A 14,256-nucleotide genomic window follows, 5' to 3' on the forward strand; every position below is an offset into this window, starting at 1 on the left:
CAGGAGAACCTTATAGCAGTCTTCCAATATCTAAAGGGGCTACAGGAAAGCTGGAAAGGGACTTTAGACAAGGGCCTGTAGGGACAGGCCAAGGGGAATGGCTTTAACCTGCCAGAGGGGAGACTGGGCTGAGCTCTTAGGCAGAAGCTCTTCCCTGTGAGGGTGCTGAGGCGCTGGCACAGGGTGCCCAGAGAAGCTGTGGCTGCCCCATCCCTGGCAGTGTTCAAGGGCAGGTTGGACACAGGAGCTTGGAGCAAGCTGCTCTAGTGGAAGGGGTCCCTGCCTGTGGCAGGGGTTGGAGCTGGATGAGCTTTAAGGTCCCTTCCAACCCAAACCAGTCTGGGATTCTATGTACAAGGGAATGTCCTGTGCAGAACTACCTTCAAAGAAAACAAAATGATTATTAAAGACCTCTTCAACTAAACATTAGCTCATTTTCACAACACTCTAATTACGATCAGACATATGTACACAGAATCTTATTAAAGCCATGAATGCAGTAACAGACTTCAGCGCTTTTGAAGATAACAGAGTAACCATTGCACAAAATAAGCATGATTTTCGTATTCTAACAGATCTTTATAGCCACTTTTCGTCCTTTTCCCCAGACACATTCAAACCAGACAAAATAAATGCAAAGGCAATTTCAAGGCAACAGGGAGCTACAGTGGAAGTATTTCCACTAACAGAGGCATTACAATTCTGATCCAGACTTTGCACAAACCATACTAATGTATGAATCACAAACTGATGGGGAGTTCCACAGATGTGGGTTTAATCCTACAGCATCCCATCACCACCGCAAGCTCCCAGAGATGCCCCAGTTTTCAATGGCTGAATATTTGCTATGTTCAAAAGCAAAAAAGACAATTTCTTTTCCTGTCTTTTTGTCTGCAACAACTTGATTTATGGTTTGGATTTTCCGAGTGACAGAACAAATGATGTTAAATCCAGGCCTTGCAGCAACAGGCAGGAAAAAGCCAACTTACGGTATCTTTGCAGTTGCCAAACGCTACATTGCTCCCAAAATGAAACGGGAGAAAACGTCTTGGCATGGCATTAAGCTGTCATGCATGTTCCAAGACACTCTGCCCAAAATATGCACTCAGCTCCTCATAAAACTCTTTCTTCTTTAATTTTCCACATGAGTGGAGAGCAGGTTTAACCAGAAATCTGAGATTCGCATTTGGAGTCAGACTACAGCACAGAAATACAGCTCAAATCCATTCATTTTGGAGGTGTTACTGAAACTGTTTTATTAGGGCTGCTGCTCACATACCAAGTAAGGCTGAGCTCTGGTTGTACACTACAGAAAGTCTCTAAGAAGTATGTCTTTTTCCTATTAAACAAACACTGGTGAAACATCACTAAATAAGCAAGAACTAGGACTGAAGCCAGCCTGGTGCTCTAATGGCCAAATCGTAACGCTGCAAAACAGAGATCTCACTGAAAGCAGTAGAAGCTTCGGTGTCAGCCTCACTAGACACCAGACTGGGCTTCACAGATACAAAATGGTTACTAGTTTATAAATATTCAGAAAGAAATAACAAGTACTTACAGGCAGTAGACAAACACACAACAACTGTATATCATTGGCAGCTCATCCAACAGCTATAAAAAGCAGAGACATCAAAACATGAAAAGTACTTTTAACTCACAGTAAATTCATTAAGGAGAGAGAAGTCTTAAGAAAACAGGAGTTTATAAGTCATTTGGAGAGGGACTCTACATCAGGGACTGTAGTGATAGGACAAGGGGTGATGGGTTCAAACTGAAACAGGGGAAGTTTAGATTGAATATGAGGAAGAAGTTCTACCCTGTGAGGGTGCTGAGGCACTGGCACAGGGTGCCCAGAGAAGCTGTGGCTGCCCCATCCCTGGCAGTGTTCAAGGCCAGGTTAGACAGAGCCTTAGGTGCCATGGTTTAGTGTGAGGGGTCCCTGCCCATGGCAAGGGGTTGGAACTGGATGATCTTAAGGTCCTTTGAAACCCAAACCATTCTATGATTCTATATCCACCTTCCTGACTGTACTTCAAATCCCATCCAACTGAAAGATCCTGCATTAATAAGCTTATTACACTAAATCTTTAGTATATGATGTCTCATAAAAAGCCCACCCTTCAAAAGATCATGCCATTTGTACTGTTCATACCTCCTAAAACACTGGTAAGAATTAGTTTTGGGAAGTCAGCCTAGATAAAACTGCTCAATACAAGCAGCAGCATCTTCTTGCTTCTGGACAAACTCCACAGAGAAACTGAAATGCATTTTTCCCATATGATAAAATAGAACTTTAGGCCCTTAGGGAAGTGTGATGTGCTTGCACGTTCCTGACTTTGGAACCTTCTCACATTGTGTTAATTCAGAGACAGGGTTTTGAGAGTTCAGATGAGCTCTTAGGCAGAAGCTCTTCCCTGTGAGGGTGCTGAGGCGCTGGCACAGGGTGCCCAGAGAAGCTGTGGCTGCCCCATCCCTGGCAGTGTTCAAGGCCAGGTTGGACACAGGGGCTTGGAGCAAGCTGCTCTAGTGGAAGGGGTCCCTGCCTGTGGCAGGGAGTTGGGACTGGATGAGCTTTAACGTCCCTTCAAACCCAAAGCATTCTAGGATTTCCATTTACTATGGGGGAAGTACAGACTGCCAGCACACACTTCTGAACATAGGCTTCTTAGTTTTGAACTTGATTCAAAGATCAGTTTCCCTTATCGTCTCACATCTAAAACAGGACCAGCCTCCTTGTGTCCCTTTAGAATGGCTTGTACTTGAGAATAAGAAAGAGAGGAAGACTCAGCTGTTGCTACTCAGAAGATACTGACTTCACTATTAATGTTACAGGTACATTTAGATTAGTAGAACACAGAAAACATTAAGATGAAAAAAAGGGATACAATAAATAGTAATAACTCTAATCTTATTAACCCACAGTTGTGTGAACTTCCCAAAGGTTGAAGTGTCTTCTACCAACGTAATTGCTTATAGCTCCTATTTTAGGGTTTATACGTCTGTATACCTATTGATGGAGAACAAGACCTGTGCTACTCCCATTGAGAGCAGGAGTCATGTACAATGATACTTAAGGTAGATTAACTCTTGCTGTATGAGTTTCATTTAGACAATAATATGACTTTATACATAGATACATACATAAAGCGATTCTCATCTATTTATGAATACTCACCTGCATTTCGTACTTCAGGGTCATGTGGAAGCACCAAGATCCCAATCCCACAGCTGAAAACAAATCAAAGCTATGGTTAACATAAAAGTCTATAAGGAAATCTTTGCAGTACATTAATTTCAATGCATAAACTTTACTGGGGAAAAAAAAAAAACAAAACACATTAGAACATCAGCATCCCATTTCAGGGACAACCCCCCAGTCTCTCCAGCCTTCTACTTTACATTTTAGTAACCAGTGATGTGCTTGAATTTATGGGGTTCTCAATACTGTCCCCTATGAATCTCAAGGAGGACAGAAGCAGAGGGAACCCAGAATGAATGGGACATCACTATTCCATTTCTCTTTCAAGTACATTAAGATTTATCTGTCTTAATCCTTCTATAAGGCAAAGCATCGCTCAACTGCCAATACTGCTGAAGGCCTGTGATATTTCTGGTTATTGTCCAGATTGAAAAGGTATATTTTACAAGGAGCTTGTCATCAGCTCTAGAAGCAGAAATTAGTTGCTGCTGGAACTCAGAACTAGAAGGTCAGGGTAAACAGATAAAGCCCACACAGCAGGGATTCATTGCATGAAATGAGATCACCATTCCCAAGCTGCCTTCTGTGTAATGATTTTCATTGACTTGAAATAGTTGATTTTTAAACTCTGAAGTTAATTTATGAGATATACACTTTGCCTATACACAGCTTTTTCAGTCAGACAAGGACAATGTTTCTTGGAAGTTATTTCACTGTTCAGAGCAAAGCTGGTCGAGCGGTTAATGTATCATTCATCACTTGGAAATGTTATCAGTGAAACACTCTCATTAAGCACCAGCTCATTTTTATTTTGCAAGAACAAGTCCATTAATATGATGTCTTGTCTCCCTTCGAGAAATTATGTTTTACCTCAGACTGCTTTCAGAGAAAGCCGAATCATTTGCACTCAAGCCTCGATCACTGGGTAGTGCTGCTGTGCTGCAGGACCTGAACTCTGTCTACACAAGGCAGTGAGATCTCACTGATGCCTTAATAGACTTACTGAACACCTCCCTGGAAGCTTAAGGTGAGGGTGGATGGGGCTTGGAGCAACCTGCTCTAGTGGAAGGTGTCCCTGCCCGTGGCAGATGGTTGGAACTGGATGAGCTAGAGCTTATCCAACCCAAACCAGTCTGGGATTCTATAACTCACTCTAACAGCTCTGCGTTCTACAAAGGATTCCCAAGGCAGTCCATTAGACATCTTTGGATGCAATCAGACTAGAATTGTGATTATTACATGTAGTCAATGAAACGAAATACCTAAGCATGTAACCTCACTGATACAGTGACACTTACACATGTATTGCCAAATACACTAATGTCTTTAATTCTCTGGAAAAAATAAGCATGGCTGTCCACCAGAACATAAACTACCCTAGTGGAAGGTGTCCCTGCCCACGCCAGAGGATTGGAACTGGATCAGCTTTAAGGTCCCTTCCCACACAAACCATTCTGTGACTCTAATGATTATTCATTAGATGACACTTTCCCTCTCAGACACCACCTCCTCAAACACTACTGTGGTAACTATGCACAATAGCATCTCTTTGAAGAAATGGTTTAAATGAAGACTAAGGGACTAAACATGATTCTTTACATATCTCATTTATACCTGCTTACTGCAAAGGCACAACTTATAAACATTTTACAGTAGACACTGAATGAGCTAAGAACCATGTTTCTCATTGGAAGATGTTATATCTTAACAGAGAACTGCGCAAAAAGCTTTGTGAACCTCTTCCAAAAGGAGGAAGAAAAGACTGCATTAAGAGATGAAGTGTAGCAGCTGAAGCATATGACATATTCTGCTTCACTAACATCACTATATAACTGGTAAACTTCAGCAGAAGGGAGCTGATACCTAATACTGCACTCACTGGGCCGAGAGCTGTGCTCATCAGAGTTGCTGTCTCATGGCTTAACGCACCATGGTTCAGTGCTGAGAACATTGCAATGCAGAAAGAAGAAACACCCATCACATGCCAAGGATCACAAAGAAATCTTTATTTCCTCTGCTATACCCACAGCACACTACCCTTTTGTCATGTATTTTAACTTGTGAATTTAGAAAGGGTTTGACATGTATTTGTCTCCTGTAAATTAACAGTTTAATACTTGAGCTCAAATGTCTTCACATATAACTTCTACCTCCAGTTCTACAGGGATGCAGCTACCTTTAGATATACTTCTCATCACATAATTTCAGGGTCAAGGCATTTCTAAGGAATACTAGAGAAGCTGTAGCTGCCCCATCCTTGGAAGTGTTCAAGGACAGGTTGGAGGGGGCTTGGAGCAACCGACTCCAGTGGAAGGTGTCCCTACCCGTGGCAAGGGGTTGAAACTGGATGAGCTTTAAGGTCTCTTCAACCCAAACCAGTCTGGGTTTCTATGATTCTATCAGTATTTACATCACAAAACCCATCATTGCAATGAGATGTTCTACCAGCTTTGTACTTTCCAAAATGCTAGTGACCACCACCACTGCAATTACACCAAGTTTCAATAGAAGGAGCTTTCCCATATAGCCATCAACAGCCCAGCAGGGCTTAAAGCTTACATTTTAGGTGTTTCCTTTTGCAAAGGAGCTTCAGTCACTGAAAGCTGTGAATCAGTTGGGAAGCTTTAACACCAACTGAAGCAATACCATTTCCTTTCTAAGTACTGTAACTCACTTTGCATAGGTACTACAAGTCACTCAGCATCTTAACATCAACCAACCTCTCAAGTTAAGGGGGATACATATAACTTATGTATTAAGCACAGAATACACATTAAGTCACAGTATTATGAGATCAGAATAGCACTTTAAAAGACTGGAAACACAAAGTCAGGTTAGCTGCTGTATGTGGACTAACATGGTTCTTTTTGCCCTGCAGCAAATACAATGTGTAGTTACTATCAGTTGATGTGTTAGTGATGACATAAAAGCAATGCATCTGCAAACTGTACTTCATACATAGCTATATGGCTGTGCAACACCATCAAAGACTGGAAGGCAATATCCATGCTAGGAAAAATCTGACATTACACATGAGATCCAGCTCCATATATGAACCACAGAAACTCTCTGGATTTGAACCTCACAAGGACACAGATATCCCCTATGGATTTTTCAATAGTTTTAGGAAGACATATCACATAAGCAGAGACAGGTCATTTCAGATGAACTTTGATCCATCAAATTCAAGATCCTTATCATAGGCCTAAAGCCTTTATAGAAAAAATACTACTTATGAGGATTTCAGAGACGTGGTTTGAATTTAAACTGTAAAGGTACTGTATGAAAACATTCCAAAGGAAGGATGCTCCAGATGCTAACACATTTATTTAGGCATCTATACATGAACTGGCATTATAAAGAGTAAGTCAAATACATGGGGATATTTCAGGATGAGCCAAATGATTCTCTAGGCTTTACTGACTGCAATGGCAGATGGACCCCTCTGTAGAGATAAGCATTTAGGTGTATGAATCCAGAGCTGAATCCCATCTATGACTTACAGTGACTGAACTGAAGATCACCACCACCACACTGCATCATAGACAGTCAAAGAATGAAACAAGATGAAAAAGCAGAATTAAATGAACAGTTCTTAGGGAATGATGATAGTTTGTAATGGTTTCCCTCCACAGCATAAGAGATGGGAAAGACCTGGTTACAAGGAATGTGGAGCACGGCTAAGACTGTTCCCAGACACTGTAACTCAACCCTCTGTGCTTGTGACTTGTCAGAGCAGTTGGTGGTGTGAATCTGTGCCAAGTTCCCCTGAGAAGCTCCCAGGCACGTCACAGCAGCCAGAAAGCTCCAGGGCTGTGCCCAGCAGAGAATTTGTATGCAGTCACCTCGCTTTGGAGGCTAAGATGAACAGACACACAGAGGCTGTTCCACGCTGCTTGGCTCCAGCACTCAGGAGTGCTCCCAAGCACATCTGATTTACTAACATGGACGTGGCCTAAGCACCTTCTCTACAGTTATTAGGTAAGAATAAGGGCATTACCTCTGACTGAAGGGCTCCTAATAACTATTTTCACAGATACAGGGGGTTTCACTAGACATGGAGTAAGTTGTTTATGACTATGTCTAATGTAGAGAATGTTCTGCATCCTTTTTTTCCCTCCCCTTTGGCACAGCTTAAATGACTGAGCCCTATTAAACAGGCCAAAGAAATACAAACCAACACGATTCTTCCAGATTTAAGTAAGTAAAGTGACCAAGTAAAGCGTCCAAGTAAAGCATCTAATAAAGTACTTCAGTGACTGCTTTTTCTTGCCTTCTTAGGTTTAAAGAAGTTACACCCCTTCTCTTTTATATATGTAGACACACACACTGACATGTATATATATATACACATATATAAGTAGCTTTTTTCTTAAAATCAAGACTCTTTTATAACACCAACTATTTGGTTTTCATGGCTTCCCAGGACACAAGAAAATGACATATGGTAGAACCTGATACAATACCACAGCATCATAGGGTCTGAAGAGTAAGTCTTATGAGGAACAGCTGAGGACCTGGGGGGGTTCAGTGTGGAGCAGAGCAGGCTCAGGGGGGACCTGATCACTCCCTACAAGTGCCTGAGAGGAGGATGGAGCCAGGAGGGGCTGGGCTCTGCTCCCAAGGAACAAGGGATGGGACAAGAGGAAACGGCCTCAAGCTGCACCAGGGCAGGTTTAGATGGAGCTGAGGAACAATTCCTGCCCCAGAGGGTGCTCAGGCATTGGAACAGGCTGCCCAGGGCAGGGCTGCAGTCACTGGCCCTGCAAGTGTTCACACCCCGTGGAGACGAGGCCTCAGTGCCACGGGGCAGTGGTGGCCTTGGCAGTGCTGGGGATCGGTTGGACTGGGTGAGCTTAAAGGGCTTTTCCAACCTGGTTGATTCTGTTCTATGATAGAGAAAATCAAACCCCAATGGCTTATCCTTCAAGGTAATGACAGCCTGATGATTTGTTCCACTTACTTCATGAGATGCAACAAGCCAACTTAAGATTCTTCCTCATAGTAACCTAAAGCTTACAAATCAAATCCAGTTCCTGATGAGTTCATTGACAGCATTCCCTTTGAGCCCAAAAGCACCAGAAATAAGGGCTGAGAACAGTGGGCTGTATCTCAAAGAATTTGCTGAGAAGTGCAACTCAGCACCAGTATGAACAAGAAATTCATTTGTACAGTTATTTAGAAATCCCCTTCTTGTCCTGCCAACTTTGGATCTTAGCATATATGCGAAATGAAGAGAGCTTCCCAAATGCAAAATGCATTTGGTTCCAAGAGGAAATACATCCTGACAAAAGAAATTGTGGGGTTTAAAGTGAAGCACCGAACACAGCATGGTAAAACACAAAGAAATCATAAAACCAGTGAACAGTTCGGGTTGGAAAGAACCTTTAGATCATCCAGTTCCAACCCCCTGTCATGGGCAGGGATGCCTCACACCAGACATGTCACCCAAGGCTCTGTCCAACCTGGCCTTGAACACTGCCAGGGTTGAAGCACCCTGTGCCAGCACCTCAGCACCCTCACAGTAAAGAACTTCTTCCTTATCTCCAACCTGAACTTCCCCTGTTTCAGTTTGAACCCATCACCCCTTGTCCTATCACTACAGTCCCTGATGAAGAGTCCCTCTCCAGCATCCTTGTAGCCCCCTTCAGACACTGGAAGCTGCTCTGAGGTCTCCACGCAGCTTCTCTTCTCCAGGCTGAACAGCACCAACTTTCTTAGAATTTAACTTAATGTTAAATGCACTGCTCCTTTCCAGATTAAATCTACCCTTGTTTGTTACAAATTAAGTCAGCAGAGTAAAATCTGTTAATAAATCAAATTACTGTAAGGGAAAGAATTCTCTCTGGTACTTTCTTACAAAAAGAAATTTCTCTACACTTACTTCATCTCCACTTCAGCATGCCCCTCATTCAGTCACATGCACAGAGAGCATGCCAATGTTCCTGGCACATTTCAACTCTATTTCAAGTTCTCTTTATCTCCATATTTGCTTCTTTTGCTCTGTAGTAGAACAAATGTTAAAAGGTTTGTGATTCCAAACCATCCTGTTCCTGGTTTTCACTGAGCAACTATAAAGCTTTCTGCATTCCTTTACATCTTTCAACTGCTATGAAACATTAGGAATAGTGAAGCAGAGGCAAAACAGAAGAGAAATGTTCTTGGGAGCAACCTTTAATGGCAGGTTCCAACCTATGAGATGAAAATCAAATCATGCAAGCATTTATCACTTCAGACAGGAGTCAAAGGCATCCCAGGGCCAGATAGCAGAGCACAGCTGGAACTCAGGACTGCCCTCCAGTACTGCTGTCAAATACACAGGCTGAGCTCCCCTTCATGGACACAAAGGACAGTATAAAACTGAATGAAGTCCACGGTATCTATTGTGATCACTCAGACCTTTGGGGTTGTTTTCCACACATCAAACAGTATATGAGAAATGTCCACTCAAGCCAGTCTTGCTGCGACAGCCTGACACTCTGGTCAGATAGCAGCACACTCTGTCCATCACAATGTGTCACCGACAGAGGTAGCAACAAGCTACAGGGAGGACTGAGTCTCAAACATAGAGTTTTACATATTTGCATTTGACCTCAGAGCAGCCTTCCAGTATCTGAAGGGGGCTACAAGGATGCTGGAGAGGGACATTTCATCAGGGACTGTAGGGACAGAACAAGGGGTAATGGGTTAAAACTGAAACAGGGTAGGTTCAGGTTGGATATATGGAAGTTCTTCCCTGTGAGGCTGGTGAGGCACTGGCACAGGGTGCCCAATGAAGTGGTAAATGCTCCATCCCTGGCAGTGTTCAAGGCCAGGTTGGACAGAGCCTTGGGCGACATGGACTAGTGTGAGGTGTCCCTTCCCATGGCAGGGGTTGGAACTGAACAATCTTAAGGTCCTTTCCAGCCCAAACTATTCCATGATTCTCTGATTTATTTGCATTAACTTAGAAAGAATAGCAAAATGGGATACTCTGATTCAAGAAGATGCAAAAAGTCAACTTCAGCAAACGCTGACACACTGTTTTTTCCCATCTTTTTAGAAGTAAACCTCAACCTTCAAGAATTCCTGCTGCCAAACCTTGTTCTCCTAAGACAAAAATGAATAATTACTCAAACCCATAAAAAGCCTACAAATGGCTATTTGGAAAGCATTCAGACACATCCAAAGCTGTACGTTGCTGCTGCTTCTCTTTCACACATCAGCAAAGCTGACGCTAAGAGACCATGAAGTTGTACCTAGTGTATGTTGCAGTTTAACTGGTTTCAAGAATACATTTAGCATATGGATATGTGGTTTTCAACAGTGTTTGTCTAAATAGGGAAGTGTGCCATTCTTAGAAGTAGCATTTCTACTGCAGTGATAGCATGTCTGCTGTAGTGGGACTGTAGTGACAGGACAAGGGGTAACGGGGAAGTTTAGACTGGATACAAGGAAGAAGTTCTTTACTGTGAGGGTGCTGAGGCACTGGAATGGGTTGCCCAGGGAAGTTTTGAATGCTCCATCCCTGGCAGTGTTCAAGGCCAGGTTGGACAGAGCCTTGGGTGCCATGGTTTAGTGTGAGGTGTCCCTGCCCATGGCAGGAGGGGTTGGAACTGGATGATCTTAAGGTCCTTTCCAACCTTAACTACTCTATGATTTACTATAAATCACCGAAGACTGGGAAGGATTTAACTTTCCACAGAGATAAGAGGTATAGCAAACACAGAAACCCTGTGAAACACAGGAATTCTGTGAAACTTGCTTTGAGACCCAACTGCCAAATCTGAATCACCTTCAAACATCTTTCCTCATAAGGAAAATAACTTTGGGTTACATAAGGCCAGGTAAGACAGGGCTTGCAGCAACCTGCTCTAGGGGAAGGTGTTCCGGCCCATGGCAGGGGACTGGAACTGAATGAGCTTTAAGGTCCCTTCCAACCCAAACCAGTCTGGGATTCTATGTACAAGGGAATGTCCTGTGCAGAACCACCCCATCACCTACCTTCAAGGAAAACAAAATAATTATTAAAGGCCTCCTCAACTAACCTCATTCTTTGCAGCATTTTAATTACTATCAGCCATACAGAGTTGTTAGAGCTATAAATGCAGTAACAGACTTCAGTGCTTTTACAGATAACAGAGTAACCATTAATGTTTTAAAGAAAGTTGGTTCTTTTCTGGATTTTGCTACTTTAAAGAATAGACTGCCCTTAAGTTCACCTCTGCACTAATGTCACATTGTTCTTCCACCCCTGCACAACTTCCCAGACACAATGGCATTTTACTGGTGATACATGCCAAAGAGGAACTGAAAACAAATGCAAACTCATTAAAGAAATCCCTTCCATTTCCCTCAGGATCTCAGCCATTTCTTGTACTACTGTTCCAAACAAATGTCACAAAGATATTAATATGGTGTGAAACTGTTTGGAAGTAGGACACACAGGACATCGTCTGTAAATGATCAGAAAAGGAAGCAGGAAGCTAAAATGCACTGAGAAGGACTTCAAGCCAGAAGAGGATCACTTCAAAATCTCATATAATTATTAAGTGAATTCTATCTTTATGTGATGTTATTTTTCATGTTCATTACAGGTGGACAGATGTTATTTGCTAAGACAGTAAACATCATCAGTGCATTAAGCTGAGTTCAATATTCAACATCAAACAGGCAATGTCAGTTTAGAAGAGAAAACTCAGTTCCTGTTCAGTCTAAGGAGGAACTTGCTCCTTTTACTCCCTGAAACTTCCAAAATCCAGGGAGCAACAGGATACACCACCAAAATTATGCCACAGTGACTGACCAAGGCTTTAATTTAGACTACATTTTGGTACATGTTGTTCTACAAGCCCAAAGAAGTGGTGAATGCTCCATCCCTGGCAGTGTTCAAGGCCAGGTTGGACAGAGCCTTGGGTGACACGGTTTAGTGCGAGGTGTCCCTGCCCATGGCAGGGGGTTGGAACTGGGTGATCTTTGGGTGCTTTCCAACCCAAACCATTCTAGGATTCTATGTTTTCCTAACAAATAGCAATTTTCAGTAAACATTAACAAATATAACAGGAGGTTTACATTAAACACACATAGTATTTGGATTTAACTACTTGGTTAATTCCTATTTAGATACTATTCATTGCACATCAGAGCTCTCTTACTAATGAAACAGCACAAGAAGCTTTACACATACCTGTAAGACACAAATATGCAGCTAAATAGCGTTTTTCAAGGCCATCTTTATGGGTCTGAATTGCACCATAGAGCGGAGGTACAATGAAAATCAGGTTACTCACTGTGTTCCCTGTAAGATAGAAACCAAAAGCAGAGATTTAGAATTGGGTACTATGTACTTTAAATAAATAAAGCTGCATTCACTCATTAAAGAAAGGTTCAACAGTTTTCATCCACAGAGCTGCACCTTTTCAGATGTTGTTTTTGGCTTTCACACATAATACAAAGTTTAATCTTGGTACAACACATGTAGCTACTTAAAGGCTAAAAACCCTCTAATTCTTCTTTATTCACATCTATGGACAGTAATAAAAACCTCATTTAACTAAAAAGTTCTGCTTGGATGGTGGTTACTTTCTTGGCAACAGGCAGTAAAATGGGGTTAAACTGACTACACAGCTCCTGAATTAAACCCCAATCCCTTAAGGAGATAAAAGCCCCAAATAGTTCAAGCCTAGTATTTAAAAGAGTTGCTTGTTTGGCTTGTTTTTTCCTTTTCTTAAACCTATTCTTGGAATTCCCTCCTCCACACTCCCTTCAGATACTTTAAGGTCACCAAGTGACTCATTCCCAAATGAAACCGGTTCAAGCTTTACTATTCATGCGCTGGTCACTGTGCACACACAGAACAACTTGGGTGGAGTGAACCATCACAGATCACAGCCTGCAGAGGTGGGTCTGTGCAAACCTCATGGAGTTCAACAAGGCCAAGGGCAATGTCCTGCCCCTGGGTCGGGGCAATCCCAGCACAAACACAGGCTGGGGGAGACTGGATGGAGCAGCCTGAGGAGAAGGACTTGGGGTGTTGGGTGAGGAGAAGCTCCCCATGACCCGGCTTCAGCGTGCACTTGAGCCCAGAACCCCCCGTGTGCTGGGCTGCACCCCCAGAGCGTGAGCAGCAGCTCAGGGAGGGGATCCTGCCCCTCTGCTGTGTGAAGGGGAGACCCCCCTTGCAGACCTGATCCAGCTCTGGGGCAGCAGCACAAAAGCGATGTGGAGCTGTTGGAGCGAGGCCAGAGGAAGCCACGGAGACAGAATCACAGAATGGTTTGGGTTGGAAAGGACCTTAAGATCATCCAGTTCCAACCCCCTGCCATGGGCAGAGACATCTCACACTAAACCATGTCACCCAAGGCTCTGTCCAACCTGGCCTTGAACATTGCCAGGGATGCTGCGAGGGCTGGAGCAGCTCTGCTCTGGAGGCAGGCTGAGAGAGCTGGGCTGGGTCAGCCTGGAGAAGAGAAGGCTCCTGAAGGGGAGACCTGAGAGCAGCTCCAGTGCCTAAAGGGGCTGCAGGAAACCTGGAGAGGGGCTTGGGACAAGGGCCTGTAGGGACAGGCCAAGGGGAATGGCTTGAACCTGCCAGAGGGGAGACTGAGCTGAGCTCTTAGGCAGAAGCTCTTCCCTGTGAGGGTGCTGAGGCGCTGGCACAGGGTGCCCAGAGAAGCTGTGGCTGCCCCATCCCTGGCAGTGTTCAAGGTCAGGTTGGACACAGGGGCTTGGAGCAAGCTGCTCTAGTGGAAGGGGTCCCTGCCTGTGGCAGGGGTTGGAACTGGATGAGCTTTAAGGTCCCTTCCAACCCAAACCTGTCTGTGATTGTACAGTGGTTATTTCTTTAAGACCACTCTCCCAGTCTGATTTAGATGGTTTTTCACTGTCCTGGCTAAGCAAAAGTACAAGGAAATATTGAGAAGTTTAAGTGAAGCGTAAGGAAATGGTACATTTCTCAGCAGAAGAGATGCAGATTCAGCTGTTTTTTGCCTAACCACAAATCATAATTTTGAGAACGAATGGGAATAAAATGACATGCAATTTAGGAAAAAGATCAAACCTATTAAAAAAAACACAGA

General features: G+C 43.4%; 1 protein-coding gene across 1 annotated transcript in view; it reads right to left on the minus strand.

The window, feature by feature from the left end:
- ACER3 (alkaline ceramidase 3) overlaps nt 1-14,256 on the minus strand; it is a 64,459-nt gene that overhangs the window by 26,377 nt on the left and 23,826 nt on the right. Inside the window, exons 2-4 of the mRNA XM_061458154.1 lie at nt 12,366-12,476; nt 3,176-3,228; nt 1,559-1,611 (exon numbers count right to left, since the gene is read on the minus strand). Coding sequence (XP_061314138.1) covers nt 1,559-1,611; nt 3,176-3,228; nt 12,366-12,476 — 217 coding nt within the window. The remainder of the gene's footprint in view (nt 1-1,558; nt 1,612-3,175; nt 3,229-12,365; nt 12,477-14,256) is intronic.

This window comes from Pezoporus flaviventris, unplaced genomic scaffold (genome assembly GCF_033815535.1).
Source record: "Pezoporus flaviventris isolate CSIRO_AGI_PZ_B2104156 unplaced genomic scaffold, CSIRO_AGI_Pfla_v1 ptg000025l, whole genome shotgun sequence".
In the NCBI taxonomy this organism is placed as follows: Eukaryota; Metazoa; Chordata; class Aves; order Psittaciformes; family Psittacidae; genus Pezoporus; species Pezoporus flaviventris.